Consider the following 27,368-nt stretch of genomic DNA (forward strand, 5'->3'; position numbering starts at 1 on the left):
GGCAGTTAGGATTGTGGAGGAAGGAGCAGCTGGAACATGGTGACCGGATCCGTAGGAGGTTTACCATCTCCTGTAATAGGATGTCTAGGGGCTGCCGTTCAGACGTGACAGGTGTTCTAGGAAGTCACCCGGGGCCCAGCCGCCTCCTCTCTGCACATTCTGCCCCATCACCACACAGCTCTCTGAGCGGCAGGACGGCTGTGTCCTTAAGTGCTGTGATGGGCAGTTTTATGTGTCAGCCTGCCCGGTGCATGGGGTGTCCCCATATTGAGTTAAACATCATTCTGTGTGTCTGTGAGGGTGTGTGATGAGATTGACATTTGAATCCGTAGATTATAAAGCCGATTCCCCTCTCCAATTCCTCGAGGGCCTGAACAGAACAAGTATGTTGAGTAAAGGAAACCTGTTCTCTGTGCCTTTGAGCCAGGACACAGGTTTTCTCTTGTATTTGGACTTGGAGAGGTAGCATCTCCAGATTACCAACGACAAATTTGGGGATCTTTATTAAAAAGTTTTTTAATGTTGGGGCACCTGGGTGGCTCAGTTGGTTAAGCGTCCGACTTCAGCTCAGGTCATGATCTCACGGTCCGTGAGTTCAAGCCCTGCGTTGGGCCTGGAGCCTGCTTCAGATTCTGTGTCTCCCTCTCTCTCTGCCCCTCCCCCGTTCATGCTCTGTCTCTCTCTGTCTCAAAAATAAAATTTAAAAAATTTTTTAAATGTTTTTATTTATTTTTGAGAGACTGCACAAGTGGGGGAGGTGCAGAGAGAGAGGGACAGAAGATCTGAAGCAAGCTCTGTGCTGACAGCAGCGAGAAAGATGTGGGGCTCGAACTCACGAACTGAGAGATTATAACCTGAGCCGCCCAGGTCCCCAGGTTTGGGGATTTCTCAGCCTCCATTAATCCCATGGGCCAATGCTTTACAATATATCTCCCCTTCCTGTATAGAACCATATCATCAAGATACACATTTGATGGCATGTGTGTGGCTTTATTAATGTGAATGGGAATGTGTGAGTATGGTCCGCATGAGTTACAGAGGAAGACGTGAGGGTATATGCCTGTATCCAAATATATTTTTTTGCATATACATGTGTTGTCATTTATATAGAAATGTATTTGTATTTGGGCATGTGTGTGCAGTAAGGGTTGTCCACAGTTATGCCTCTAATCCCTGACTTGAAATTGGGGAGTACTAGATAGTGGACGTCAAATTGTATGTTTATTTTTTAGGAAAAAAAAACCCAAAGAACTAATTTGAGCTCCTTTTATGTTTCTTAATTTAAAAAAGCGATCACAGGTGATTACTGCACATTCAGCAAAAAATAGGTGCAGAAAAATGTAACCACCCAATGCCATTAAAATGAGTAAGCAGCACGGGCTTATCCCAGCCTTCTAGAATCTGCCCATTGACTCATCTGATCCATGTGCTTTTATTTGTAGGAGATCGTTTTATATTTTTCTGATGGATGTTGTTCGTCCTTTATATCCCTACTAGAGGTTGGGGGGAGAGATCAATGTTATAAATCATGCTAAAGAATTTCCAACTCCCCTACACTTCCAAATTAATAGTGAACAACAACCAAAAAAACGAAAAACATCCGGTGGTTTCTAATGCAAATTATTGTCATGGTGTTCTTCCTTTTACTTGTATCTCTTTGAAAATCCTTCCCAGGAACTTTGGCTGAATATCTCTACTCATAATTTAATGATGCTGCAGGCCGGGTGTCTGAAAATGGGGAACCCTTCTTTTTGGGGTAGAAAAATTTTGGGGGGGATCAGAAAATAGGATAAGATAGCAGAGTTTCATTCCCAGTCCCACAGATATTTCCTGCTCCCTCCATGGGACATCCTGTCTGCCTCCAGGGAGAAAGGACGAGTTTTTCCTAAACACTGCAACAGTCTTTGGAAATAACTACAAACTTGTAATTGTTTCTCAGTAATTAACAACTGGGGGTGGGGGGAGTTTTCAAAAATATTCTCTGATCCTGATACCTGGACACAGAAAAAGTGAAGCAAAGGGCTTAACATTTGCTGAAAGGATTCTGTCTTTTTTTTTTTTTAATTTTTTTTTTCAACGTTTATTTATTTTTGGGACAGAGAGAGACAGAGCATGAACGGGGGAGGGGCAGAGAGAGAGGGAGACACAGAATCGGAAACAGGCTCCAGGCTCTGAGCCATCAGCCCAGAGCCCGACGCGGGGCTCGAACTCAGGGACCGTGAGATCGTGACCTGAGCTGAAGTCGGACGCTTAACCGACTGAGCCACCCAGGCGCCCCAGGATTCTGTCTTTCAGGATAGAATCTGTGGTACGTGAATCCCTTTCAGTAATTGGTTGTCCATTCCTGGAGGCCCTTTATGAGCTCCACATTCATTAGCTAAAAACCACCCAACTACAGGAGCACAAGTGAACAGATGATCAAAGATCCTTCAGAACCGCTGGTTTGCATCCCCTTCCTACTCCCCTCTCTTCCATTAGGTTTACCCATCATGGTCCACACTCAGGAAGGTGACTCCTTATCTATATTCACCAATATCCAGTCATTTATGTGAGTGAGTCCTGGGTGTTGCACACACGTGTGGGATTCCAGTCACAGAGCCCTGTTCACAGTGCCCCTTGACTAACACACGTGTGAGCCCAGAGGAGATGCTCAGTAAGAACCACTCTGGTGAATAAATGCGTGTTGTTCCCCCAGTAAAGTGAGACTCCAAGTGCTGCTTCCTGTAAGTCACTGTTGGGGTTTGGAGCCACCAGCCCAGAAAGAATTCTTGAGACGTCTTTGGTACAAAAAGGTGGTTTTATTAAAGCACAGGGGCAGGACCTGTAGCAGGAATTGCTGCACTGGAGCTGTGAAGAGTGACTGGAGATATGCCTTCGGGTTGGGAGGGGGTTGGGGATAGAGTAAGTCTCTAAGGAATTTTGGAAACGAGGTTTCCAGGACCTTGAGGGGCTAGCTACTGTTAGGAAAAGGTCGTTTATTACTGTGTAGTAAAACTTGAGTCACGAGACCCCTCAAATGTGTAACACAGGGCCATAAGCTTGGAGTATGATTGCCAGCCTATATCTTCGGGGGTAGAGCTAAGGGAAGTTTCCAAAGGAATTTTGATACATTAAAGGAGACCTCTGGGATCCTGGGGGGCCAGGCTAAGATTGCCTTTGCCCTTAGCAAAGTGTCCTCATGGAGGAGTTGAGTTCCCAGCAGAAGGTTACTCTGCTTGTCTCAAGGACTTGTTCACGGGTTGTAAGTTGTAAGGAAACTTTTCATTTGCCTTTGTTTCCCACATCATTAACTTTTCGTCTTCCAAAAGGGCAGCCAAGAAAGTGCTCTTTCGAGGAAGTGACAGGTGGGCTTCATGGAGAACCATCCATGAGTTTCTGTTTTGAGATATGATGGTTGGATGTAAACGGCTCTCAGTTTGAAACTTTCTCGGGATCTTCCCTGGTGAAATCTGAAACAAGCCCCTGTACAGAGGGCAGGGAGAGTTGAAAAAAGGGGCAGACCACTCCAGGGTGGTAGGTGGCAGTTTTAAGAAGCAAAGGGTGCTTTTATGCCAGACTTGTCTTGAACAGCAACAAGACGAATGGATCCCCTCACCCCTGAAATGCAAGTCACTGTGTGTTCAGGAGGGAAGGTTGTTGTAATGGCAAGTTTCCATAAGACTCTCCTTCCTGTGCCTGAAGGGGACATGTCATTTACACCAAAGAGAGCTCTCTCTCAGTCGTTTCCGATATTATTGAGACATTCCTGGGGCAGTCTGGTTTTGTTCTTTTTTTTTTTTTTTTTTTTTTTTTTTTTTAGTCTGGTTTTGTTCTTGAATATTATGCTTCTATTTGTCAAGGATTTGGGCACCCTTCAAATTTGTTAGTGATGTAGTTCAAGTTGACCTACTTTAAAGTGGGAATTTCAGGTTGGGGAGCCAAAAAGCCTCTCTAGTTCAGCATCAGTTTTGGTAAAAGCTAAGTAGCAAGATAATAATTGACTTCCGAAGGCAGTGTAACTAGTAGTATTGAGAGGGAGCCCATAAAGTCAAAGCCCCAAGGGGGGCCCTCAGGTGGAGGAACCCTCCTTCTGCCAGAGGTTCTGGGTTATAAAAGAAATCAGTCCAGAAATTGCACTACTAGGTATTTATCCAAAGGATCTAAAACTACAGATTCTAAGGGGCAGGTGCAACCCAATGTTTATAGCAGCTCTATCAATAATAGCCAAATTATGGAAAGAGGCCAAATGTCCAGTTGACTTATGACTGTTGCAGGCTTTGAGTCTGGAGTCCCCTCTTGTCCAGCCAGAAAGCAGGTGCAGAATTGAATATGAGAGAGGCTAATGTCTGGGAGGAGACCGGATCCCTGAGTGTATTTGCTCCATATTTATTAGGATCAGAAGGTTTACATACATGATGGACATGCCGAAAGAGACAATAAAACAGTGATCATTAAGTTGTGTGTGTGAGAGAAAAGGGGTTTTGAAGGTATGTGGTGTTAGGGTCAAAACAAATCAAAATCTCAGCGCTGAGCAGACAGCCCTTTACTGCAGACACCAGGCACTATGTCTGTTTCTCTTAACTTTTTTAGGGGCTGAGACAAATAGAGCATGCTACCTCAGGGTTAACAAGGCATTTTTTTTCTTGCTAATTAGCTCTGGGTGTTTTCGCCCTGTAGTGGCTTTCTGCTGTATGCTTTGTTTTACTTAATGATTACTCCTGGGTGTTTTCATCCTGCTGCGGTGGCTGTCCGCCTCTACATGTGCTCCGGCACTTTGATCTTGTGGATACGGCTTTCTTCCCTAAGCCTTGTTAACCCACTGGTGCAAGCTCAGGGAATTCTTAAGTGTATTCCCCACATATGACAAGAGTTTATTAATACTAAGTGAACATCTGTGCAAGTGTATACAATGGCCCCCATGCAGAAAAAGATTCTATTGAGCCAATAGATAGCATTGATCCCGTTAGTGATAGTGAAAATCATCCTACACAGTAACCTTCTCTTTCTTGTCTCCTTTGTACCAGTCACAAAGGTTTTCAAAGGTAAGGCAGGTTAATTTGTTTATTTTTCTTTATATTTTGTATTTTCTTTATTATTTTGTATTCTATGACAGTATTCATTTTTATATGAATATTTTTGGGGTTGTGGAGCCAATCATCTATATTTCCATTGTTTCTTATGGAGAAATTTATTTTGATATCCGACTGCTTTGGATTATAAGCATGTTTCCAGAACGAATTATGCTCGCAAACCAAGTTCTTACTGTATTTTGATTCACTCCAAGTTTTACCTCAAGTTCGGGGGCTTTGCCTTCCCTCCTGCCAGGTGGTAAATAAACAAAGCTCCTACAGGCTGCTTGATTCAGTCCTGCCACTCACCCGCCAGCCTCCTCACCATAGAGGATGTGGAGGCTCTTCTGCAATTTTACTCATGTCGGTGAAGAGCACTTGCTGCCTGTTTCAGGAGACTTTCTCCCGTCCCCTAACCAGCCCCATGAAGGGCCTTGTCATTTTCTCTTCCAGAAAATCTCTCTCCCTCCTCTATCATTCCCCTTACCAAAACTGTCAAGAAGCATGGAGAGTTTTCCATTTTATCCTATTTGCAAACCAATAAGTTACCTGTCAGTTTCATGGATGCTGGCAGAAGGCATGAATCTCTGGGTGGGAGATACAAGGCTTATCATTGCAAAGAAATGTTCAAAAGCTGGGAAGATACAAATATGTTAGTTTTGAAATGTCTTTATATTTTCCATGTATTGTTTAAGGATATTAAATAACTTTACACTGTGGTTAGTTTTTAAAAGAATGCTGTGGGGGCGCCTGGGTGGCTCAGTCGGTTAAATGTCTGACTCTGTTTTGGCTCAGGTCATGATCTTCTGGTTCATGGGTTTGAGCCCCATGTTGGACTCTGTGCTGACGGTGCAGAGCCTGCTTGGGATTCCCTCTTTTTCCCTCTCTTTCTGCCTCACCCCTATCTCTATCTCTCAAAATAAATAAATAAACTTCAAATAAATAAGCCTAAAAGCCTGTTGTAATGTCTGGGTTAAAGACAAAGAGATTGGGAATATTATAACCTCTAAAGAAAAAGGATAAATTGTACAATAACTTAAAAATTAACACAAGAGGGGTGTCTGGGTGGCTCAGTCAGTTAATGTCTGGCATTTGATTTTGGCTTGGGTCAGGATCTCATGGTTCATGAAATTGAGCCCACACTGGGTTCTGTGCTGACAGCAGTGAACCTGTTTGGGATTCTCTCTCTCTCTCTCTCTCTCTCTCTCTCTCTCTCTCTCTCTGCCCCTCTCCAACTCTCTCTCTCTCTCTCATAAATATTTAAAAAAAAATAAAACACAAGAAAAGTAAAGCTAGAATAAGAAAGTAAAACATGTCATTGGGAGCCCACAACATATATGTAAGGCAAATCCTAAAAATATGCATCATTATATCAAATGTAAAAAGGTGAATTGTTCTTGGAAAAATCAAACGTTGTTCTATATACATTTGTACATGTTTTAAGAGATAGAGCTAAAACATAAGGATTATAGCAGAAAAAAGAAAATACATTGCATACAACTTTAACCAATTAATCAACCAGCATGGCAAAATAAATATCAGATAAAAAAGAATTTAAAGGGGCGCCTGGGTGGCTCAGTTGGTTGAGCGTCCAACTTCAGCTCAGCTCAGGTCATGATCTCGCAGTCCGTGAGTTCGAGCCCCTGTCGGGCTCTGTGCTGACAGCTCGGAGTATGGAGCCTACTTTGGATTCTGTGTCTCCCTCTCTGCCCCTCCCCTGCTCACACTCTGTCTCTCTCACTCCAAAATGAATAAATGTTTAAAAAAAAGTTTTTTTTAAGAATTTAAAGAAAAAGCTGTTTGCAGCTTTTGGAATAAGAATTATTTCCATGTTCCTGAATGTGCAATTATCCAATATTATTTGATGGAAAAAATAGTTATCTGGCAATAGATACAAAGAAATATATCACAGTCTTCCCTTATCCACTCGGGACATGTTCCAGACCCAGTGGATGCTTGAAACTGCAGATTGTACTGAACCCTATACATACGATGTTTTTTCTACACATATCTATGGTATAGTTTAACTTAGGAGTTAGGCATGGTAAGAGATTCACAACAAGTAATAAAAAATTATTTGGGGCGCCTGGGTGGCTCAGTCGGTTAAGCGTCCGACTTCAGCTCAGGTCACGATCTCGTGGTCCGTGAGTTCGAGCCCCGCATCGGGCTCTGGGCTGATGGCTCAGAGCCTGGAGCCTGCTTCCCATTCTGTGTCTCCCTCTCTCTCTGCCCCTCCCCCATTCATGCTCTGTCTCTCTCTGTCTCAAAAATAAATAAACGTTAAAAAATTATAACAATATACTGTAATAATACTGTCAATATGGTCTTTCCCTCTCCCTCTCTCTCCCCCTCTCTCAAAATACTGTGCTGTCCTCACACTTCTTATGATGATGTGAGACAATAAAATGTCTACGTGATGAGATGAAGTGAGGGGAATGAGGTAGGCTTGTGATTTAGCGCTAGGCTGCTATGGGGCTTCTGACCATAAATCAGAAGGAGGATTGACTGCTCGTGGGCTGCCGTTGACCACATGGAACTCAAACTGCAGAGTGAGACTTTGGATAAGGAGGCGCTACTGTATGTTGATAACTATACCACATTTCGTTTATAATTGCTCTGGATGTTGTTTATTTAGGAGAAGCTCAGTTTGTCTTGTTTACCCCCTCTCGTAATGTGAATATTTCATAAATGTGCTTGTACATTGAAAGGAGTTAATAAATAACCACTGTGAATAGGCATATAACTTACATATTTATGGTAAGTTTAGGGGGTTTTGTTTCCTTATCCAGGCAAAGTGGAGGGTGGACACTCTGGGGTCATAGCTCATGAAAATGTAGGGGCTGAGAGTAGGAAAACACATAGTGAGTAGTGTAGAAGTGTTCCTCAGCCACAGACTGGGGTTGTTAAAAACTGACAAACTCATGTGGAAGATAGAGGACAGCATCCATAAAGAAAGGAAGAAGGACGCCAGCACAAGGATGCTTCGGGTGGCTCTGCTCTCAGGGGAGGATCTGGGGGAGAGATTGTTCCTATGAATGTATTGGACCCGCTGCTTGTGGCTGTGCAGGATGAAAACCATGGAGCCGCTGGCCCAGAGCATGAGCCCCAAACAGAAACCATCATGGGATAATAGCAATGGCACATAGAATGACTCTGCATTTTTGTCACAAGATACCGTGTAACAGTAATCCTGATGTCCACAAAGTATTTTCTTTGTGATGTTTATGTTATTCCTTTTGTCAGTAATATGAAAAGGAACAATATTTCGCATTATATTCAAGGGGACAATAAACCGTCTTCCTACAGTACTGGAGGGAAGGGACTGTTGTCTCCCAGTGCGCGCCTGAGATCACTACCCCTTCCCTGGGGCTGGCTCCCCTCCCCACTAGGCCCATGCACACAGCAACCGCTCAGGTCCGGAGAAAGTCATGCACCCCTGAAACTCCGATCTTTAGCTCCTAAGGCTGTTTGCAAAGTAGAAACTGGCTCTCTCCGTATTTTTTGTTCCTGTCTGTGTTCCGGAAAGGTTTTTCTCTTGTCTAAGTACAATGCCACACTTACACAGAATTTCTTTCTCTTCCTTTTGCCTTTCCACAGAAGGAGTCCCCTCCCTTCTTGTGCCTATGCTGTCCGCTACTTATCTATCGCAATTCAAAAACACACACCTCTGCCCTGCCAAGCTGTCTCTGCCCACCTATGGAGATTTTTCTGTCACTCTGCAGACCGATTTCCTGGGTGTGCTAAGTGTTCTGACCTCAGTACAGCTGTGTTTGAGGGACAAGGGAAATCCCAGACCCGTCCCTCTAGAAATTTTAGTTTTATGTCTGAATAGTTTAGGTCTCTGATCCACTTTGAGCTAATTTTTGAATATGGTACAAAATAACGGACCGACTACATTTTTTTTCTTTTGCACGTGGAGATCAGTTTTCTTCATCTTTTGTTGAACAGACTGCCTTTCCTCCATTGAGTGGTCTTGATACTCTTGTGGAACATCATTTACTATATACACAAAAATGTATTTCTGATGTCTGTATCCTATTTCACTTGTCTCTGTGTCTTTATGCCAGTACCACACTGGTTTGATTAGGTTTAATTAATTTTGAAATGAGGAAGTGTGAGACCTTCAACGTGGTTCTTTTTAAGTTTGCTTTTGCTATGCAGGGTTCCTTGAGATGCCCTATGAATCTTAGGGTGGGATTATGTATTTCATGAAAAGATTTTACTAGGGATTGCACTGAATCTGTTGATTGCTTTGGATAGTATTGACATCTTGACAATATTGTCTTCCAATGCATGAACTTGGAGTATCTTTGCATCTATTTGTGTCTTCTCTCACTTTTTCTGCAGTGTTTTTAGTTAAGAGTATACAAATATACCCTTCCTAGGCTAAAATTAAACTTATTTTATCCTTTTTGATGCTATTGTAAATGAAATTGTTTTCTCAATGGACTTTTGGATTCCTCATGGATAACGTATAGCAACACAATTGACTTTTGCATGTTGGTTTTATATCTCGCAACTTTTCTGTATTAATTCATCAGTTCTTGGCAATTTTAAGTTTTGGTTTTGTGGTGTGTGTGTTGTGTGTGTGTGTGTGTGTGTGTAATCTACAGGATTTTCTACATATAAGATCATGCTTGCTGTGGACAGAGATAATTATGCTTCTCCTTTTTCTATTTGAGTACCTTTCATCTCTCTTCTTTTTGGGTGTGTGTGTGTGGTATGTGTTATGGCTAGGACTTCTAGTACTAGGTTTTATAGAGACAGAGCAGGCATCTTTGTACATATCAACCTTGTGAGTTACTGCCATTATTTGAAAAATGCTGCTAATCTAGCTCAAGTTTTTAAAAACAAATTAGTGCTGTTTGATGCACTGAATTTTGCATGTTCTATAGTAGACTGACAATTACTTTTGTTTAATAAGAGATTTCAACTTTCATGTTTATTCTGAGATATCCTTTTGCATTATATCTGTATATTTTCATTTTGCAATTCATTTTCAACCTTTTGTCTGTGACCTTAGTTAATAACTTTTCAGAGCATAAATCTGAATTAAATATACTCGGGGCTAATGAACTGGAAAACTAAAGGGCACTGCATAGATAGGGAATTGCTCTATCCATTAGTTATTATATAAATGCAGGCATTAAATAACAATTGTGACTTCAGACTTCTTTCTCCAGTTCCCTTATAATGTATTTTCCTGACCTGTTATTTCAGAAGTCCGTGACCTCAATATATTTTCCAGTTTTCATATTGTGTGGTCTTTGTAAAATAGAGATCTTTCATTTTTAAGGGGGAATGTTTAGAACTCCACAGAGTGTAATTTTGTAGAATATGGCTACTTATTATTTACTACTGATTTTATCAAGGGTTACTAGAATATTTTTTTAAATGTTTATTTTGGAGAGAGAGTGTGCTGTGTGAGCTGGGTGGTGGGGGCAGAGAGAGAGGGGGACAGAGATCTGAAGTGGGCTCTGTGCTGACAGCAGAGAGCCTCATCTGGGGCTCAAACTGACAAACCATGAAATCATGACCTGAGCTGAAGTTGGATGCTTAACTGACTGAGCCATCCAGGTACCCCTAGAATGCTTTATTATGATTTACAGATGATGGTCTTTAATCATGTTTTATGCAATATAACTGGCATGTGCCACTTGTTAATATTGTAAAATACCTATAATTCATGGATATAGATTATAACAGATATTTATAAAATTTCATTTGGTAAACCTTGTTTTATTAAATTCTTCATTTTCTCAATGCTATATTTGTTTTGCAATTCTGGACTCTCATTATTTAGATTATTCATCAGATAAGCTTGTTTTGGATTACTTACCATTGTAATATATTATCTGTCCTCCAGCACTTACTTATATAGAAGTACATAGAAAATTATGTATAATATTTTTTTCTCATTGGCTATGACACATGTATCTACTGCCAACTGATATGTGCTTTGGGGTCATGGTGGAAAAATACTGTATCTTAGAACAAGGGTGGGCAAGGATGCAGAAAAAAAGGAACCCTCTTGCACTGTTGGTGGGAATGCAAACTGGTACAGCCACCGTGGAAAAGAGTATAAAGTTCCTCAGAAAGTTAAAAATAGAGCTACCCTACAATCCTGTAATCATACTACTCGGTATTTACCCAAACATTACAAAAATACTAATTCAAAAGGATACATGCACCCTTATGTTCTTAGCATTATTTACAATAGCCAAATTATGGCAGCAGCCCAGGTGTCCATCGATAGATGAATGCATAAGGAAGGTACTGTATGCGTGTGTACATGTGTGTGTATATATATATATACACACACACATACAATGGTATATTATTCAGCCATAAAAAAAAGTCTTGCCATTTACAACCCCATGGATGGAGCTAGAGAGTATAATGCTAAGTGAAATAGGTCTGTCAGAGAAAGACAAATACCATATGATTTCACCCTGTGTGGAGTTTAAGAAACAAAGCAAACAAGCAAAGGGGCAAAAAAGAGACAAATCAAGAAACACTTTTTTAAAAGTTTATTTATTTTGAGGCAGAGAGAGAGAGAGAGAGAGAGAGAAGAGAAGAGCTGTAGGTTTGGCTTTTGGCTTTGTCCAGCAAAGTCAAGGGTGGCAGAAAGGGTTACTCAAGATTCCATGCAAGTCAAGAGGCAAGAGGGAGGCTAAGGGAAGTCTCCCATAGCTACTCTCAAGCTCCTGTACTTATTAGGCATTATATATTATATTCTTACATTATAGGGAAACATCACCCAGTATGGTGGTGGGCTGTAAGAACATATATAAAGCATGCAGAAAAACAAGGTGTTCCCACAACTACAAAAGAGCAGATGCAGAAAGCAGGATGGAGAACAAGACAAGATATTCCATAGCTAACATGCTCTAAGGAATTCAAAAGCACAGGCAGGACCCAACCCCTAGATATGCATTAACTGGATATTGACCAGCTGTTATCAGCAAGGCCAGAAAGCAGTGTTCTCCTGTGCAGTGCATTCCCTATAATCTCCTAACCCAGGACATAGCTATTTGATTTCCCACATATCCCCTCTTTTGTGTGAAGAATCTTTTTGTTCATGGGAGTTGAGGAGGGCAGTCAGTCGTCGTTCATGATGTCTTGAGGCCACTATGGTGCAGATCATGCACAGGGCTACAAGAAATGCAAAAAAGATTGACCAGCAAAGAGCTCCAATAATCCAAATATGTAAATTGAGGCCATGGAACCAGTTGGTTGGATTCAAGCATTTCATATTGTCAGGTAACTCGTGTTCAACTTGTATCTCTGTTTCCTTTTGGATATCTAACAGTTGTTGATGCAGCTGGGAAGACAGAGTATTAATGTCAGATTGTAAATTGGTGGAAAAAGCTCCTTGTAGGTGTTTTTGTTTTCTTTCTTTCTTTTTTTTTTTTAACTAAATCCCAGGGGTGTAGAGACATATTGTAAGAGAATGACACAAATTTTGTCAGGTTGCCAGTCACATTGTGTTGTAGACTCTAAGTCTAAAGTTCTCTCTTGACCAGCAAGACAGCAGATGCAAGGGAGCCTGGGTGGCTCAGTTGAATGTCTGACTTTGGCTCAGGTCATGATCTCATGGTTTGTGAGTTCGATCCCCTCACTGGGCTCTGTGGTGACAGCTCAGAGCCTGGAGCCTGCTTTGGATTCTGTGTCTCCCTCTCTCTCTATCCCTCCCTGACTAGTGCTCTGTCTCTCAAAATAATAAATGTAAAAAAAAAAAAAATTAAAAAAACGGACGCAGGATTAAAAGCAAGAGGTGGCTAACATCCTGGAAAAGACAAGAGCCCGGAATAAGGGTCCTTGCTCCGTTTTTATTAGGATCAGAAGGCTTACACACATGGTAATGGATGTGCGCAAAGACATGAACATTAACTCATGGACCTGAGGGAAAGGGGGTCTTGAAGATATGTGGGGCTAGGGGTTTGGGTTAATACAAAACAAAATCCTGGTTGCGTTTGTAGCAAACAAGAGGCAGGACCTCTGTTTATCACAGCTAGCCTAAGGGATAAGACAGAGCAAGTAACCTCAAGGTTAACAAAGCACCTTTTCTTTTGTTAATCAGCTCTGCTCTGGGCACCTTCACCCCCTGCTCATTGGTCTACAGCCCTATTTACCTGTTTACTTAATTTGGTCCTTCCTTCCTGTGAAAGCAGCTTTCTGCTATAGTACTAGATTGGGGGGCACTTTTGCCCTGAATACCTAATCTTGCTTACCTCATATACCTTTGTATTGGGGGCCTTTGCCCCCACCCCCACCCCCAGTCTATCCTTATTTGCCTAATCTTGTTTACCCAAACTTGGGTGTGAGCATCCTATGGCTTTGTAATTCTTTTTGCCTTGTTAACCCTTTGGTACAAGCCCAGGAAACTGCTAAGCTTATTCCCCACAGCTTCCCCTTTTTTGTTTTTCTTGCTTCTTCTAGTTTTGTGTTTGAGGACCGTCATGACAAACTCCTGGTCCTTCTTTTGCTTTTGGATGGCCTGCAAAGTGATTCTGCAAAGACATAAAAAGAGGCATAGTAAAAGCATTCTGCTTTCCAGAGTTGTCCAGAAATTGAGATGGGTGCTAGCCTTAAGTGAGAAAGGATTTAAATCAGGCCACATTGCCCAGGAATCAGCCCATTCGTTTTTAAGCTGATCTTCTGCATATTGTAGCTGTTGGCACAATGTCATATCTAAATTTTCTTTGGTGTCAGAGAGGTAGGAAGAAAAGACACTGCAAAGGTGCGTCTGGACAGCATCCCAAGCTTGGGAGTGATTATAAGGAATGCAGTCGTGCAGATATGCTGGTAGTTAGGGTCACAGGGCAGTTTAGAGTGGAGGAACAAGGCCTCCTGTCTTTTTCCAATAAATTCCACTGCAGCCCCAAGAGTTTCGAGGCGGGCCAAAACTTGTCTGTCAATAGAAGTTTGGCTTACAAATTCTTTGGTAGTATTGACCGTAAATTTATTAAGGACATGGGCTGTCTGGATAGTGTGATGCAGGCTGATTCCAGCTACAGTGGCAGAGGCATAACGCCTACTGCTGCTAGGATACCCATGATTAACAGGCCAACAAATCTTTTTTGCCTTGCAGTAGAGTCCCAGTGTTGAACCTGGAAAGCACACTTAGTCCTGACAGATGCATATAGGGCTCAGAGCTATTAACAGGAACCCAGGCTGAGACATGCTAAGTACTAATAAGGAGGAGATATTTAATTGGGTGATGTTATCATTCTTATGCAGGATACAATCCAGCCCTGGGAGGTAGAGCTGTCATTATTATTTCCTAGTTGTCGGATCTGGGAGGTAGAGGTAGCAAAGAGAACGTAGGGAGTAGGGACACAAATAGTGGTCCATGCAAATTGACCGTTGTGCAGGGAGGCCCAAGTTATGTTAGTATGCTGATATGCATAAATTTTTCCATGGCTAATAGTACGAGTGAAGAAGGGAAGATCTAGCTTCCAAAGATTAACAAGCTAAGGTCCTTTTCATTTCACTTTATGTGCAGAAATTATAGGGCCAGTCAAGATTCCTTCTTTTCAAAAAATATTCTCCCTGCTAAGATATGGTCTCATTAGTCTATTTTGTTTCAAGATATCCTCTAGGACCCCTGTCAATAGTCCAATTTTTCCAGTAAAGATTATGCTCCGACTCTTCATAACAAGTTGTCCAAGGAATATTATTCCAGGGGTGGTTTGAATATTTGAGACTAGAGCAAGCTATAACATTAGGAGTGTGAGAGATGCTGGGGTTTTTTTGTTTGTTTGTTTTTGTTTTTGTTTTGTTTTGTTTGAGGTATATCAGAACTTGTGGCTGAGAAAAAGGTAAAACTGTCTGGCCTTGTAGAGGGTTTGGGCTGTACATGCAAAAGCCAGTTGATTTTTTAAGACAAACAGATAAGTTGCTAAGTTTAGTAACACACATAGGAGGTTGCTGAAGTAAGCCACCACTGAGGTCTTGGCATATAAAGCCAATGCCCTTGTTTCATTTGGAAGGGCAGATTAAGATTTGCTCCTCCCATGAACTCAGTGTCATTATTGCTAATAGAAATATCCCGGTCTAGGAGTGTTAAGTTATCAAATATAGGTGGGTTAAGGAGATGAGCCCAATATGAATATTGAGCTTGGCCTGAGCAAATGAGGGCAAGGAGTAGAGTCAGGGTTACACAAATTGAATTTTGGTTAATGACAGAAATCATGGCCATCAGCTGTGAATTAGAAGTATATGCAATATCATTGTGTCATAAGAGGATGCCGGCCTGGTTAGACAGGCGTTTAAGGCTTCCTCATGTTATATCAGGGGCAAGGACTTGGCGTTTGTAGAGTGGCTTCTGGATGAGGAGTCCATGAAGAGGCTTCTTCCATCTTGAAAAAGTTCAGAATCTGAAAGAACACAAGCATATTCTCTACCCCAGGTGAGAAATTTAGTGGGCTGGGACCATATGGGCCCCCCTTTGGGGGTTTTGTACAGCACCAGAGGGTGAAAGGGCTTATCTGGTTTTGACGAATGCTGTTCAGCTGCAGTAAGTTCTTGAGGGTCAAGATTTAAAAAATCAAGAGTAGGGGCGCCTGGGTGGCTCAGTTGGTTGAGCATCCGACTTCGGTTTGGGTCACGATCTCGCAGTCTGAGTTCAAGCCCCGCGTTGGGCTCTGTGCTGACAGCTCAGAGCCTGGAGCCTGCTTCGGAGTCTGTGTCTCCCTTTCTCTAACACTCCCACCTTCATGCTCTGTCTCTCTCTGTCTTAAAAATAAACATTAAAAAAATTTTATAAAAAATCAAGACTAATCATAACGTGGTCAAGAAATTGAGATTATAATGTAGACAGCCACGGGTATGTTGCCCTTTTTTGTTTCTTTTTTTTAACATGTTTTTTAGTGTGCTATGTGCTTGTTCTGTAAATAGCTTGGTCTTGTGGGTTAGAAGAAATCCCCGTAATATGTTGGATATTCTATAAGGCACAGAAGTCACGAAATCAGGAGGAGACGTAGGCTGGGCCATTATTTGTCTTAATTGTGCGGCAGAAGCCCCAGGCTGCAATAGCATGCTGATACTGAATACCGCTTTGGTGTTTTCTTTTGTATGAGCTGAGACAAAAATAAAACCCAAGTAAGTATCTATAAGTGCATGGATATACTTAGGTTTACCAAATGCAGGGTAAACTGTAACATCAGTCTGCCAAATCTCATTAGGCTTGCAGCTTGTTCCTGCTGGGAAGGAATTGACAGTCTGAGCAGGAGTGAATGATTTGTTTGGCCTCATTCACAGTAAGGTTCAATTGTTCGCTTAGAGCTAGCCAGTTTTGATGGTAAAGCTTATGGGAGGCTCTCATAAAGAGGATAAGATTCTTGAGAAACAATGTTGTCAACTAAGGCATTGCCTTCAACAATGGGCTCAGGAAGAGATATGGGAATGAATGTGAATGGAAAAAAAGCGGGGAGGTGCGGGATATTAGGGCTAATTGAATACTTTGGAGAAGTATAGCAAAGGCAGGGTCTGAGGGGAGGTGAAGAATATGAAAGGGAAAATTTTCCATTAAATGCACTGCATATTGAGAGTCAGAAACAATGTTTAAAGGCTGGGGGAAAGTTTCTATTGCTAATAACATGGCTCGTAATTCTAAATGCTGGGGAAAGCTGGGTCCAGTATAAGAAATATGTTCCCAGTTTTCCCCAACTCTCCAAAGGCAAGAAGCCTTGTGAGTTTTCCCTGAGACATCTGTAACACCATGAGGGCATTCATAATAGGTTGTTTTAGCACGACTCCCTCAGGAACAATGTTACTCTCCTGGTGAATCTTAAAACAAGGGTCAGAGGGGAGCCCATAAAATATATTGCCCACATAGTAGGCGAGAGCCAGGTGCAGCTCTAGCAAATAAGAGATGGCCTTGTCGAAGAAAGTGCTGTGAGGTAGCAAGTGATGTTTGCAGGGTCCTGACCTAACAATTCCCAGAATCTCCGATGTCCCTTTTGGATTAATTGTGCTATGTTGAATACGAGGGGGGTGAGAGTATGTCTAAGACTAATGGGGGTGAAGAGCCATTCTATTTTTAGAACTTTAATAGCGGCTTGCCCAATTAGTGTGGTAGAAAAATCCTTCGTATTAAGACTATTATAGCTACAGAGGAAGGTTGGGATCTTGCCTATCATAACTACGAGAGGTGAGAATGGACTATCATCCAGCTCCTTCTTTGCTGCTGGGGTGAGCTGGCATGGTGATGCTAAGTTAGGATCACCAGAAAGCAGTGTTAGGTCAGATGGACATTAGTAATGCCCAGGAGGACGAACTCAAGTAATGGTGCCCCCAAATTTTTGTACATCATTAAGAGTACGAATCATTAGGAATCATCTGAATGAGGGGACAAATTTGAGTATTAAACATTTGCAGCCCGAAGTAAGAAAAAGGAGCCGACCTTTGTACTTTTTCAGGGGCTATTTTTCAACCCTGTTGGTGTTGTAGGTTGGGGAGAATGGCAAAGAGCTCATCTAAAGGTTGTTGATGCTGGGCACAAAAAAGGATATCCTTCGTATACTGATAATCAAAGAAGGAAACCACGTCTAATCGGCTCTAATGTTTCATTGACATAAAACTGGCATATAGTTGGGCTATTAAGCATCCCTTGGGGAAGGACTTTCCAATGGTAACAGGGTGTTGGCCTGCAGTGGTTAAGAACAAGAATGGTAAAGGCAAATTTCTATCTTGTTTAGCTGAGGGGATTGTGAAAAAGCAATGTTTGAAATCAATAATAAGAATCGGCCAATTTTCCTTTTGGGATGAGCACTGGGTGTTGTATGGAAACCAATTTGTCAATAAATTTCATTAAAAAAAAAAAAAGAATCGGCCAATTTTGAGACAATGTTGAGGGAAAGGGGTTTCCTAGCTACAAGGGGCCAAAAGGCTCAATTACTGCATTAATAGCTCTGAGATCATGAAGAAGTCGCCATTTGCCATTTTTTTTAGGAACACAAAAGACAGGAGTATTCCAAGGGCTACTCCTAGGCTCTATATGCCCATTATTTAACTGTTCATCTACTAATTGTTGGAGATGAATCAATCGGTCCCCTTTTATTGGCCACTGCTCAACCCATACGGGTTAGTTTCCCATTTTAATGGAAGGGGCTAAATTTGAGCAGTGGCTAGGAAAAAACTTGTTTTAAGCTGAATATTCCATTCACTCAACAAGTCTCTTCCCCGTAAATTGATAGGGATATTCATCACATAGGGCTGTATGTAGGCTATTTGATCATCAGGCCCTAAACATTTGCATAAGGTGAGACTGTCAGGAAGCCTGGGTGCCTCCAACTCCAACTAGGGTGGCTGTAGGGGCAGTAGCCCAGTGAGAAGTCCATAACAGTTACATCAGCCCCTGTACCAATCAACGCTAAGAGAAGTTTCTCTCTGACCTTTATTTGCAAGAGAGGTTTGTCTTGAGAAATGTTGGCGAGTCAGTATTATTCTAAAGGTGAATTTGTGATCCCAAACTCACGTGCCCAGAATTCACGCCCAGAATTCACGATCCCCAAAGACCACCAGGGAGCCGAGTCCGATGCAAAAGCAAGGAGCCTTTATTCGAGCTAGCTCAAGTTCAATCTCCTACCTGCACCGATGCAGCGGTGAGATGCCAGAGAGAGAGAGAGAGAGCAAGTTTCAAAAGCACAAAGGTTTTATAAGGGTCCAGGGGCAGCTGGTGGGGTGATGGTCGTGGCCTTAGCCAATTGGCTGAGGAAGGATCAGAGTCCTGTTGTGCAGGTTGCCGGGTGTGGTTTGAACAGGAAGTTTGAACGGGTGAGCGGGAAGTTACTCAAGGGGAGGGGGTTTTAGCAGGTGAGAGGGAATTTCTTTCTGCGGTTTTCCCGGAAAAGGGGGCCATGTCGGGGACATAGTCACTCAAGATGGAGGACACAGAACAAAATGGAGTCTGCCGGCCTAAGTCCGCTCTTTCATTCCCCCCTTGTCATGTAGCTTATGGACCCAATCATGGGACGGGCTGCATTTCTATTTTTTCTTCTGTTACTAGGGGCTTGTACTGAGCATGGAGGACCATTAGTTGGATGGCCCCCACGAGGTCCCTGACAAACTGGACCAGCCTGTTGATGATACAGGGTCGGAGGGTTACTAGTAGGAGCAGGATGGCGAGGGGTCCAGCAAGGGCCAAGATGAGGGTAGTTAACCAGGGAGGCCAGTTGAACAAAGACTCCTACCAGGACTGAGATTGTTCTCTAACTTTCATTGTTGCAGCCCTTCCCTTATGAGGGCCATAGTTTCTTTTACGACCCCCGAGTGATCAACATAGAAGCAACATTCTTCCCCTAGGGCTGCACATAGTCCTCCTTGTTGCATGAATAATAAGTCTAATCCCCTTCTGTTTTGGAGTACTACTTCTTTTTTTTTTTTTTTTCCAACGTTTATTTATTTATTTTTGGGACAGAGAGAGACAGAGCATGAACAGGGGAGGGGCAGAGAGAGAGGGAGACACAGAATCGGAAACAGGCTCCAGGCTCCAAGCCATCAGCCCAGAGCCCGACGCGGGGCTCGAACTCACGGACTGCGAGATCGTGACCTGGCTGAAGTCGGACGCTTAACCAACTGCGCCACCCAGGCGCCCCTGGAGTACTACTTCTGATAAGGAATTAAGGGATACCTGTAAATGAGAAATTGATTTCTCAATTCTTTCTATGTCTAGGTCAATGGCTGCCCTTAGGGTTCTGGAGTTTTTGTCCTGGATGACCAGTGAGGATATTCCAGTCCCTGCCCCCGCTAATCCCAGTCCCAAGAGAGCAGCCAGAGTTAGGGTTCTAATAGGCTCTCTTTTACTTCGGGGGTTAGTAGAGCCTAACCTGTTAAGTATTTTCCCCCCAAATGGTACACTAGCCTGAGGATCAACTGCACGAGTATTCAGAAGACTTCCTTCAAGGAGTTAAGGACTTGGGAGTGGACGCAGGGAGCGAGGCCTCTGGAACAGGCCCACCATGCATTTTGGGGGGGAAGTAGATACACTGTCTCCCTGGGGACTGTTAGGGTTTCACTACAGAGATGTGACTGCCCGGGGGGCACGTGGCCTATGCAAGTGCCCTGTCCTGTTATTGCCTGGAGAGTTAGTCTTGCAGTAGTCTGCTGCCATCTGCAGGACTTAGAGTTGGAGGCTGTTGTGTAATTGCCTTTAATGGCAATACCTTCGTAATATGGGGGGCACACATCTAGACAGAGCCAACAGGACTTGGTCAGGTTGGGCCTAGAAGTGTTTAGTACCTGGTATGCTCTGACAACCGAGGTCCATAGGGGGTCTGTATCAGATAGTAAGTTGTGACCCGGGGCAGAAGATGTGGGTGACGCTCCGGTAGGGACAGGGGATGTGGAGGGCCGTATAGCCGGAGGCTGGGTGTTTCTGGGCGTTGCCGTCCCGGCGGGGGCAGGTCGGGGAACTAGTACTTGGTTGGGTCCTACCCCTGTGGGGGACTGCTGGGCAAGGTGGGGTTCCTTACATTCGGAGGGTAAATAACATTCCTTTATCTCGAGTCCCAAGTCTGACCTTGTCATAAAGCCTGACCCCCCAGGTTTTTCCAGCTTCCCTCCCTGTTGCCTTTTTTCCTTGTTCTGTGAAAGATATTGACACAGGATTACCATGGCCCAAGACATATGGTGGTCGGGGGCCACCAGGCCGCGTTACCACGATGAGATCTCCGGTGCGTGGTGGGGTCCACCAGATGTGTCCAGTGGTGAAACATGACCAAGAGGCGCAGAAGTAGTCTGCCGCATCCCCGCAAGTGTCCCCACGGTCTTTTCCACCAGGACAGACCTAGAAGTGAAAGTCTTATCGCCTGAACCCTGTGGTATCAACCCTGGGGTGGCCTGTATAAGGGGGAAACAGGCTTTCTAAGTCTACTCGTAATTCCGGGAACCATGTGTCTCTAGGGTGGGTCTGGGATGTCTGATTAAGTATTGTCCCTGAGCTGGTGTCTATGATCTGCTAGGTAATGTTTTGGGGGGTGTGGGGACTCCTGGCAGCATGAGCAATGACAAGCAGAGTTAACAGAGTTACCAATATCAGGTGGGTTGAATGTGCTGTAGCTTGAGCGGGTTGTGTTGGTCCCGATTGATGGCCCATTGTGTGATGAAGTCCTTCCAGATCGAGGAGGGGTCTACTGGCTGAATGTGGGTGTGATGGACCCCGGTCACACTGCCATCTACTTTGAGAGTGGTGGGGGTTGTCAGCACCACGTTGTAGGGTCCCTTCCAGCAGGCTCGAGGGTCTCTCGGCGGTGCCTCTTGACGTAGACCCAGTCTCCCGGCCTGTACTGGTGATGTGTCGGGGTTGGGCCGGCCTCATAGATGGCACAGAGGTGCGGCCAAATGTCCTCGTGCACCTTCTGGAGCCCTCTCAAGGAAAGAAAAAGTTCTTGATCTTTAAACTCAGCAAGAAGTTCAGCTCAAAGGTTGGGAATAATAGGGGGTGGCCTGCCAAACATGATCTCATAGGGAGCAAAACCCAGGGTGTAAGGAGTGTTCCTAACCTGGTAAAGGGCATACGGTAGGAGAGTCACCCAGTCCCCACCAGTCTCCATGGTTAATTTGGTAAGGGTCTCTTTTAGGGTTGTATTCATTCTTTCTACCTGTCCTGAGCTCTGGGGCCTATAAGCACAATGTAATTTCCAATTTGCCCCCATAGCCTTGGCTGCTGCCTGTGTTACCTGCGAGATAAAAGCTGGTCCATTGTCTGATCCTATCATGGCAGGAAAACCATACCTGGGTAAGATGTCTTCTAGTAGCTTCTTAGCCACCATCTGAGCCGTTTCATGCTTGGTTGGGTATGCCTCCACCCAGCCAGAGAAGGTGTCTGTAAATACTAAAAGATATTTATAACCATACTTTCCTGGCTTGACTTCATGAAGTCGACTTCCCATTGGGCTCCCGGTCTGGTGCCTCTGAGCCTGGTTCCTTTTTTATTTGATGTGGCTCTCACATTGGTGAGTTGGCAGGTCTTGCAGGCAGATACAACTTGCTCTATTTTGGTGTCCTGTTGGTGAATCTTGATTCTGGCATGTCGGATTAAGTCTTTTAATTTTCTGGCCCCCATGTGAGTAGACCGATGCATGTGCTCTAATACTGAGACTCCGAGCCGGTCTGGCAGCACGAGCTTCTTGTTAGGTGTATACCACCATCCCTTTATTTTCTGGGCCATGGGGAGTTTCTTGATCCACTGTAAATCCTCCTGGGAGTATTTGGGCTGGTCTGGTAAAACTGGGTCTCCTGGGTCCGGTAGTTGTATGGTCATGGTGGGAACTGATGTAAGGGCTACTGCCTTGGCTGCCTGGTCAGCCTTTCGATTACCTCTAGCTACCACGTTATCAGTTTTCTGGTGCCCTTGGCAGTGGATAATGGCCAGCTTGGCAGGAAGCCATAAGGCCGTAAGCAGGTCAAGTATCTCCTGCTTATTTTTTATAGTCTGTCCTTCTGCCATCATTAACCCCCTCTCCTGCTAAATTGCCCCATGAATATGAGCCGTGGCAAACGCATAATGGCTGTGTAGATGTTAAGCCGTTTTCCAGCTCCCAGCTTCAGCGCCTTGGTGAGGGCGATGAGCTCTGCTCGCTGGGCTGGCGTTCCGGAGGGTAGAGCCTCCGCCCATACGGTGTCTTTCGGTGACCACCGCTGCACCCGCATACCTGTGTCCGTCCCACATGAAGCTACTGCCATCAGTGAACCAAGTAGCCTTGGCATCGGGGAGGGGCCGGTCAATCAGGTCCGTCCGGAATCCATGTACTTGTTCCAGGATTCCCGCAGTCATGTAGTGGAGCACCTAGGTCAGGGTCGGGCAGCAGGGTTGCAGGATTGAGGGCTGCACTAGGGTGGAACCGCACCCGTGGAGGGTTGAGTAGGAGGCTCTGTAATGGTGTGTTGCTCATCCATCTATCAGGAGGCTGTTTCAGGACCCCTTCAATGGCGTGTGGGGTCGTGATCCAGATCTCCTGTCCTAGGGTCAGTTTGTGTCCTTGACTAGGAGTGCTGTCGCCGCAATAATTCTTAGGCATGGCAGCTAGCCGGCAGCCACTGGGTCTAGCTTCTTGGACAGGTAAGCCACCGGGCGGTTCCAGGGGCCTAAGGCTTGAGTTAGAACCCCTTTTGCTATTCCCTTGTGTTCATCTACAAAGAGGTGGAAGGGCTTCATAATGTCTGGTAGGCCCAGGGCTGGGGCACCTAGGAGGGCCTTTTTTAACTGATTAAAGGCAATTTCTTCTTTTTCAGTCCATTTAAATGTTTTCCCCTCTTTGGTAGCTTCATATAGGGGCCTGGTGATCTCAGCAAAACCCGGAACCCAGAGGCAGCAGTAGCCGGCCGATCCTAGGAATTCCCTTACTTCCCTTTGGGAGGTGGGAATAGGGATCTTCAGGACAGTTTCTTTTCTGGCATCTGATAACCGCCGCTGTCCGCCCTCCAGGCTGTATCCCAGGTAACTTACCCTCTCCCTGCATATCTGAGCCTTTTTCGTGGATGCCCAGTACCCTAAGGCCCCCAGTGTAGCCAGCAGGTCCTGGGTCCCTCGCTCGCAGTCCTTGGCTGTGTTGGCAGCAATCAGGATGTCATCTACGTACTGTAGGAGGGTGAGGCCAGGGTGCTCCTTTCTGTACTCACCCAGGTCCTCGTGTAGTGCCTTGTAGAAGATGGTGGGCGAATTTTTGAACCCCTGAGGCAGCCGTGTCCAGGTGAGTTGCCCGCTGTAGCCCTCCTCTGGATCATGCCACTCGAAGGCGAACAAGGGTTGGCTTTAGGGTGCCAGCGGCAGACTGAAGAAGGCGTCCTTTAAATCTAGCACAGTATACCAGACCCTGGAGGGCACCAAGGAGCTCAAGAGAGTATATGGGTTGGGATCAGTTGGGTTTATATCCGTGACCCTCTTCTTTACTTCCCAGAGATCTTGTACCGGTTGATAGTCATTTGTGTGAGGTTTTTTGACCGGCAGTAGGGGGGTGTTCCAAGCAGACTGGCAAGGAACTAGTACCCCTAGGCTTTGTAGTCTCTGGATGTGTGGCTGGATCCCCTTCCAGATCTCCTGAGACATGGGGTATTGTTTGATCCTTACCGGACCTTCTCCTGGTTTGAGCTCTACCAGGACCAGGGTCCTGTGAGCGACTAGTCCTACGCCCCCTGTCTCTGCCCAAACTGAGGGGAATTCTTGTAGCCATCTGTCTATATTATCCTCTCTCGGGAGCGCCTCCTGGTGGAGGCGGTATTCATCCTCTAGTTTCATGGTCAGGACCTGATGGGGTGGCCCTTGCCATCAGTGACCTGAGGCCTCCCTTGTCTGAAAGTTATCTGAGCTCCAATCTTGGTCAGTAAGTCTTGTCCTAACAGCGGGTAGGGGCATTCCGGTATTACCATAAAGGAGTGGGATACCCTACCCCAAATCTACCGTTCTGCAGGTAGTCCAGGAATACTGGCTCATACCAGTTGCCCCTTGTATCCAGGACTTCTTGCTGGCTAGTTTTCCTTGTGGGGTGCAGAGGACCGAATGTTGTGCTCCGGTGTCGACAAGGAAGTCAACAGGGGTCCCCTCCACTTTAAGAGTTACCCTGGGTTCAGGGAGAGGGTCTGAACCCCGACTCCCCTAATCACTCAGTTCATCTAGCTCTAAGACTTTTACTCGATCAGTCTTGCTTCCCTTCCCACCGGTCTTTTTCGGACAATCTCAGGCCGAATGCCCTATCTCCTTGCAGTATGCACACTGATCTTTCTGCAGCCTCTGCTTCCCCCCCTTGGTGGTTCCTTTACCTCTTCTTGCGTCGTCCGCCAGCTGCCAGAGACGGCGGTCTCATTCCTCAGGGGAGTCAGCAGTAGTAGCTAGTAGTATTCTGGCCAGGTCTCGAGTCTGCTTACTGCTGGCAGCCACCATGGCGCGAGCCTGCTTATCCTCAGGAGGCTCCCGGTTATTATATACCTTTTCGGCTACTACTAGTAAGTCCTGCAGAGTTTTTTCTCCTAGTCTTTTTTTCTCTAATTTTTTCTAATGTCTATGGTTGATTGGTTTACAAAGGCCATGATAACAGCTGCCTTGCTTTCTGGAGCCTCTGGATCCATGGGGGTATAAGTACGGAATGCCTCCATGATCTGTTCCAAAAAGGCAGCCAGAGATTCATCTTTTCCCTGTTGTACATTTCCTACCTTGGCCAAATTGGTTGGCTTTCTAGCAGCCATTCGGAGACCCCCCCATTAGAGTCTGGCGGTAGACCCGGAGCCTCTCCTTACCTTCTGCCGTGTTGAAATCCCACTGGGGCCGAGTTAAGGGGAAGGAGGCATCTATCTGAGCCTGGTTGTTGGTGGGATTACCGTCTGCGCCCGGAACTAGTTTTCAGGCCTCATTGAGGATTCTTTCTCTTTACTCAGTCATGAACAGGACCTGCAAAAGCTGCTGGCAATCGTCCCACGTGGGCTGATGGGTAAAAAGAACAGAGTCTAATAAATCAATAAGCCCTGCCAGTTCCTCAGAAAACTTAGGATTCTGAGCTTTCCAATTGTAGAGGTCACTAGTGGTGAAAGGCCAATAGTGATGGGGCTGATTCCCCTCCGCATCTGGGGGTCTGGTGGCTCGCAGGGGCAGAACAGTGGAGTCGGTGGCAGAGGCGGATTGCTCCCTCTGAGCCCTTTGTCTGGTAAAGGGTGGGTTTCCCACTGGAGCGTTTCCGCCTCCCACTCTCAGAACAGCGTCTGCCTCCCCCGGAGGGGGAGGATGGTGTTCTTCCGGCATCCTAGGGGGGGTTATACCTGGGGGGGGGGGTTATACGGGGGAGGAAAAATTAATTCTTCTTCAGTACCCCCCTTGTAGGACAGGGTAGAGGGGTGCTGAAGGCTGGGTAAGACTTTTCTTTTTCTTCTTCTCTGTCCCCTGCAAAGCAAGAATGGGTTTTGGCTCCAGAGGGTGTGGGGCTAGGAAGGGCTTAAGCCAAGAGGGTGGGTCTTCTACAAGGTCCTGCCAAGTGATAATGTAAGGAAGCTGATCAGGATGGCCTGTCTTAGGCTGAGAGATGATACCCCTGACTCGGTGGATGGTAGGGAGGTTGAAGGTCCCCTCTGGTGGCCATCCAACATTGAAAGCTGGCCACTCGCTAGAACAAAAAACCTGCCACCGACCCTTTCGGACTTCCACACTGAGGTTGTTAGCTCTTCCCTTGACATCCTTAAAGTGATCAATCATAATACTTAGAGGAGTAGTCTGAGTCTGTCCCATAACGTCCGTCCAGTAAGTCCACAGAACAAAACAGAGAAACACAGAAACAGACAAACAGAGGGCCCCTAGAAACAGTCTTCCAACTCCATGGAAGCAAAACTGAAAGCTAGACGACAGCCTCATGCCAACCGGTGGGAGTGACCCGCCTCATCTCAGACCTTTGAGGGGAATCCACGTCCCTCCAGAAGGGAGGATCGGAACATCTCGGAAACTCCCGGCCCATGGTCCTCCAGTGCATCCACTTAGACTGCACCAGGCACTACCAGAATTTCAGAAATGAGCTCACACAGAAGAGACAGGGAACAGACACTAACCGTGGCCAGTCAGGCTCTCCGGGTTGGGGGTTCCTCGGGGGTCTTGGGGATCCTGGACGAGCCCCCAAATGTTATGCCCAGAATTCGTGATCCCCAAAGACCACCAGGGAGCCAAGTCCGATGCAAAAGCAAGGTGACTTTATTCGAGCTAGCTCGAGCTCAATCTTCTACCTGCACCGATGCAGCGGTGAGATGCCAGAGAGAGAGAGAGCGAGTTTCAAAAGCACAAAGGTTTTATAAGGGTCCAGGGGCAGCTGGTGGGGTGATAGTCATGGTCTTAGCCAATTGGCTGGGGAAGGATCAGAGTCTTGTTGCGCAGGTTGCCGGGTGTGGTTTGAACAGGAAGTTTGAACGGGTGAGCGGGAAGTTACTCAAGGGGAGGGGGTTTTAGCAGGTGAGAGGGAATTTCTTTCTGCGGTTTTCCCGGAAAAGGGGGCCATGTCGGGGACATAGTTACTCAAGATGGAGGACACAGAACAAAATGGAGTCAGCCAGCCTAGGTCCGCTCTTTCAAGTTTGTGCTCCCAAACCTGCCCTCTTTTCTAGGTTTGTTCACAGCTCTGGGGACCCAATAAGGAAGGATAAGGAGTTGAGCCAATTGCTGTCCTTTGTTGATGGTTATTAACTTAGAGGCCTGTGCCATAATTTTAATTTCCCCTGTGAAATCACTATCACCCCTGGAAGGACTAGAAGTCCTAGTCCTAGCACTACTCTATCTAGCACTAGCTGAATATTCCATTGAGTCAATGAGTCTGGATTGTGCTAGATCTTTCAAGAAGGAGACCAACA

At 45.1% G+C, this 27,368-nt stretch overlaps 1 protein-coding gene and 1 pseudogene across 1 annotated transcript; both read right to left on the minus strand.

Moving 5' to 3' along the window:
• Positions 1-7,800: 7,800 nt before the first annotated feature.
• On the minus strand, positions 7,801-20,770 carry LOC122495258 (vomeronasal type-1 receptor 4-like). The gene is made up of 3 exons (XM_043601000.1): positions 20,667-20,770; positions 19,060-19,132; positions 7,801-8,391 (listed from the first exon to the last, which is right to left on the minus strand). Exons 1-3 carry the CDS (start codon positions 20,768-20,770, stop codon positions 7,801-7,803), a joined length of 768 nt encoding a protein of 255 aa, XP_043456935.1.
• Positions 20,771-21,089: 319 nt separating this feature from the next.
• LOC122495259 lies at positions 21,090-25,578 on the minus strand (annotated as a pseudogene).
• Positions 25,579-27,368: the final 1,790 nt, after the last annotated feature.

This window comes from Prionailurus bengalensis, chromosome E2 (assembly GCF_016509475.1).
Source record: "Prionailurus bengalensis isolate Pbe53 chromosome E2, Fcat_Pben_1.1_paternal_pri, whole genome shotgun sequence".
Lineage (NCBI taxonomy): Eukaryota > Metazoa > Chordata > Mammalia > Carnivora > Felidae > Prionailurus > Prionailurus bengalensis.

Coding starts and splice junctions, on each gene's coding strand:
- LOC122495258 (XM_043601000.1), bottom strand. CDS start 20,770: ATGTTTCACCACTGGACACATCTGGTGGACCCCACCACGCACCGGAGA. Junction 19,133..20,666: donor ACCATATGTCTTGGGCCATG/GTAATCCTGTGT, acceptor TATCATCAACAG/GCTGGTCCAGTTTGTCAGGG. Junction 8,392..19,059: donor ATGCTCAGTACAAGCCCCTA/GTAACAGAAGAA, acceptor TAGTGATCTCAG/GCGCGCACTGGGAGACAACA.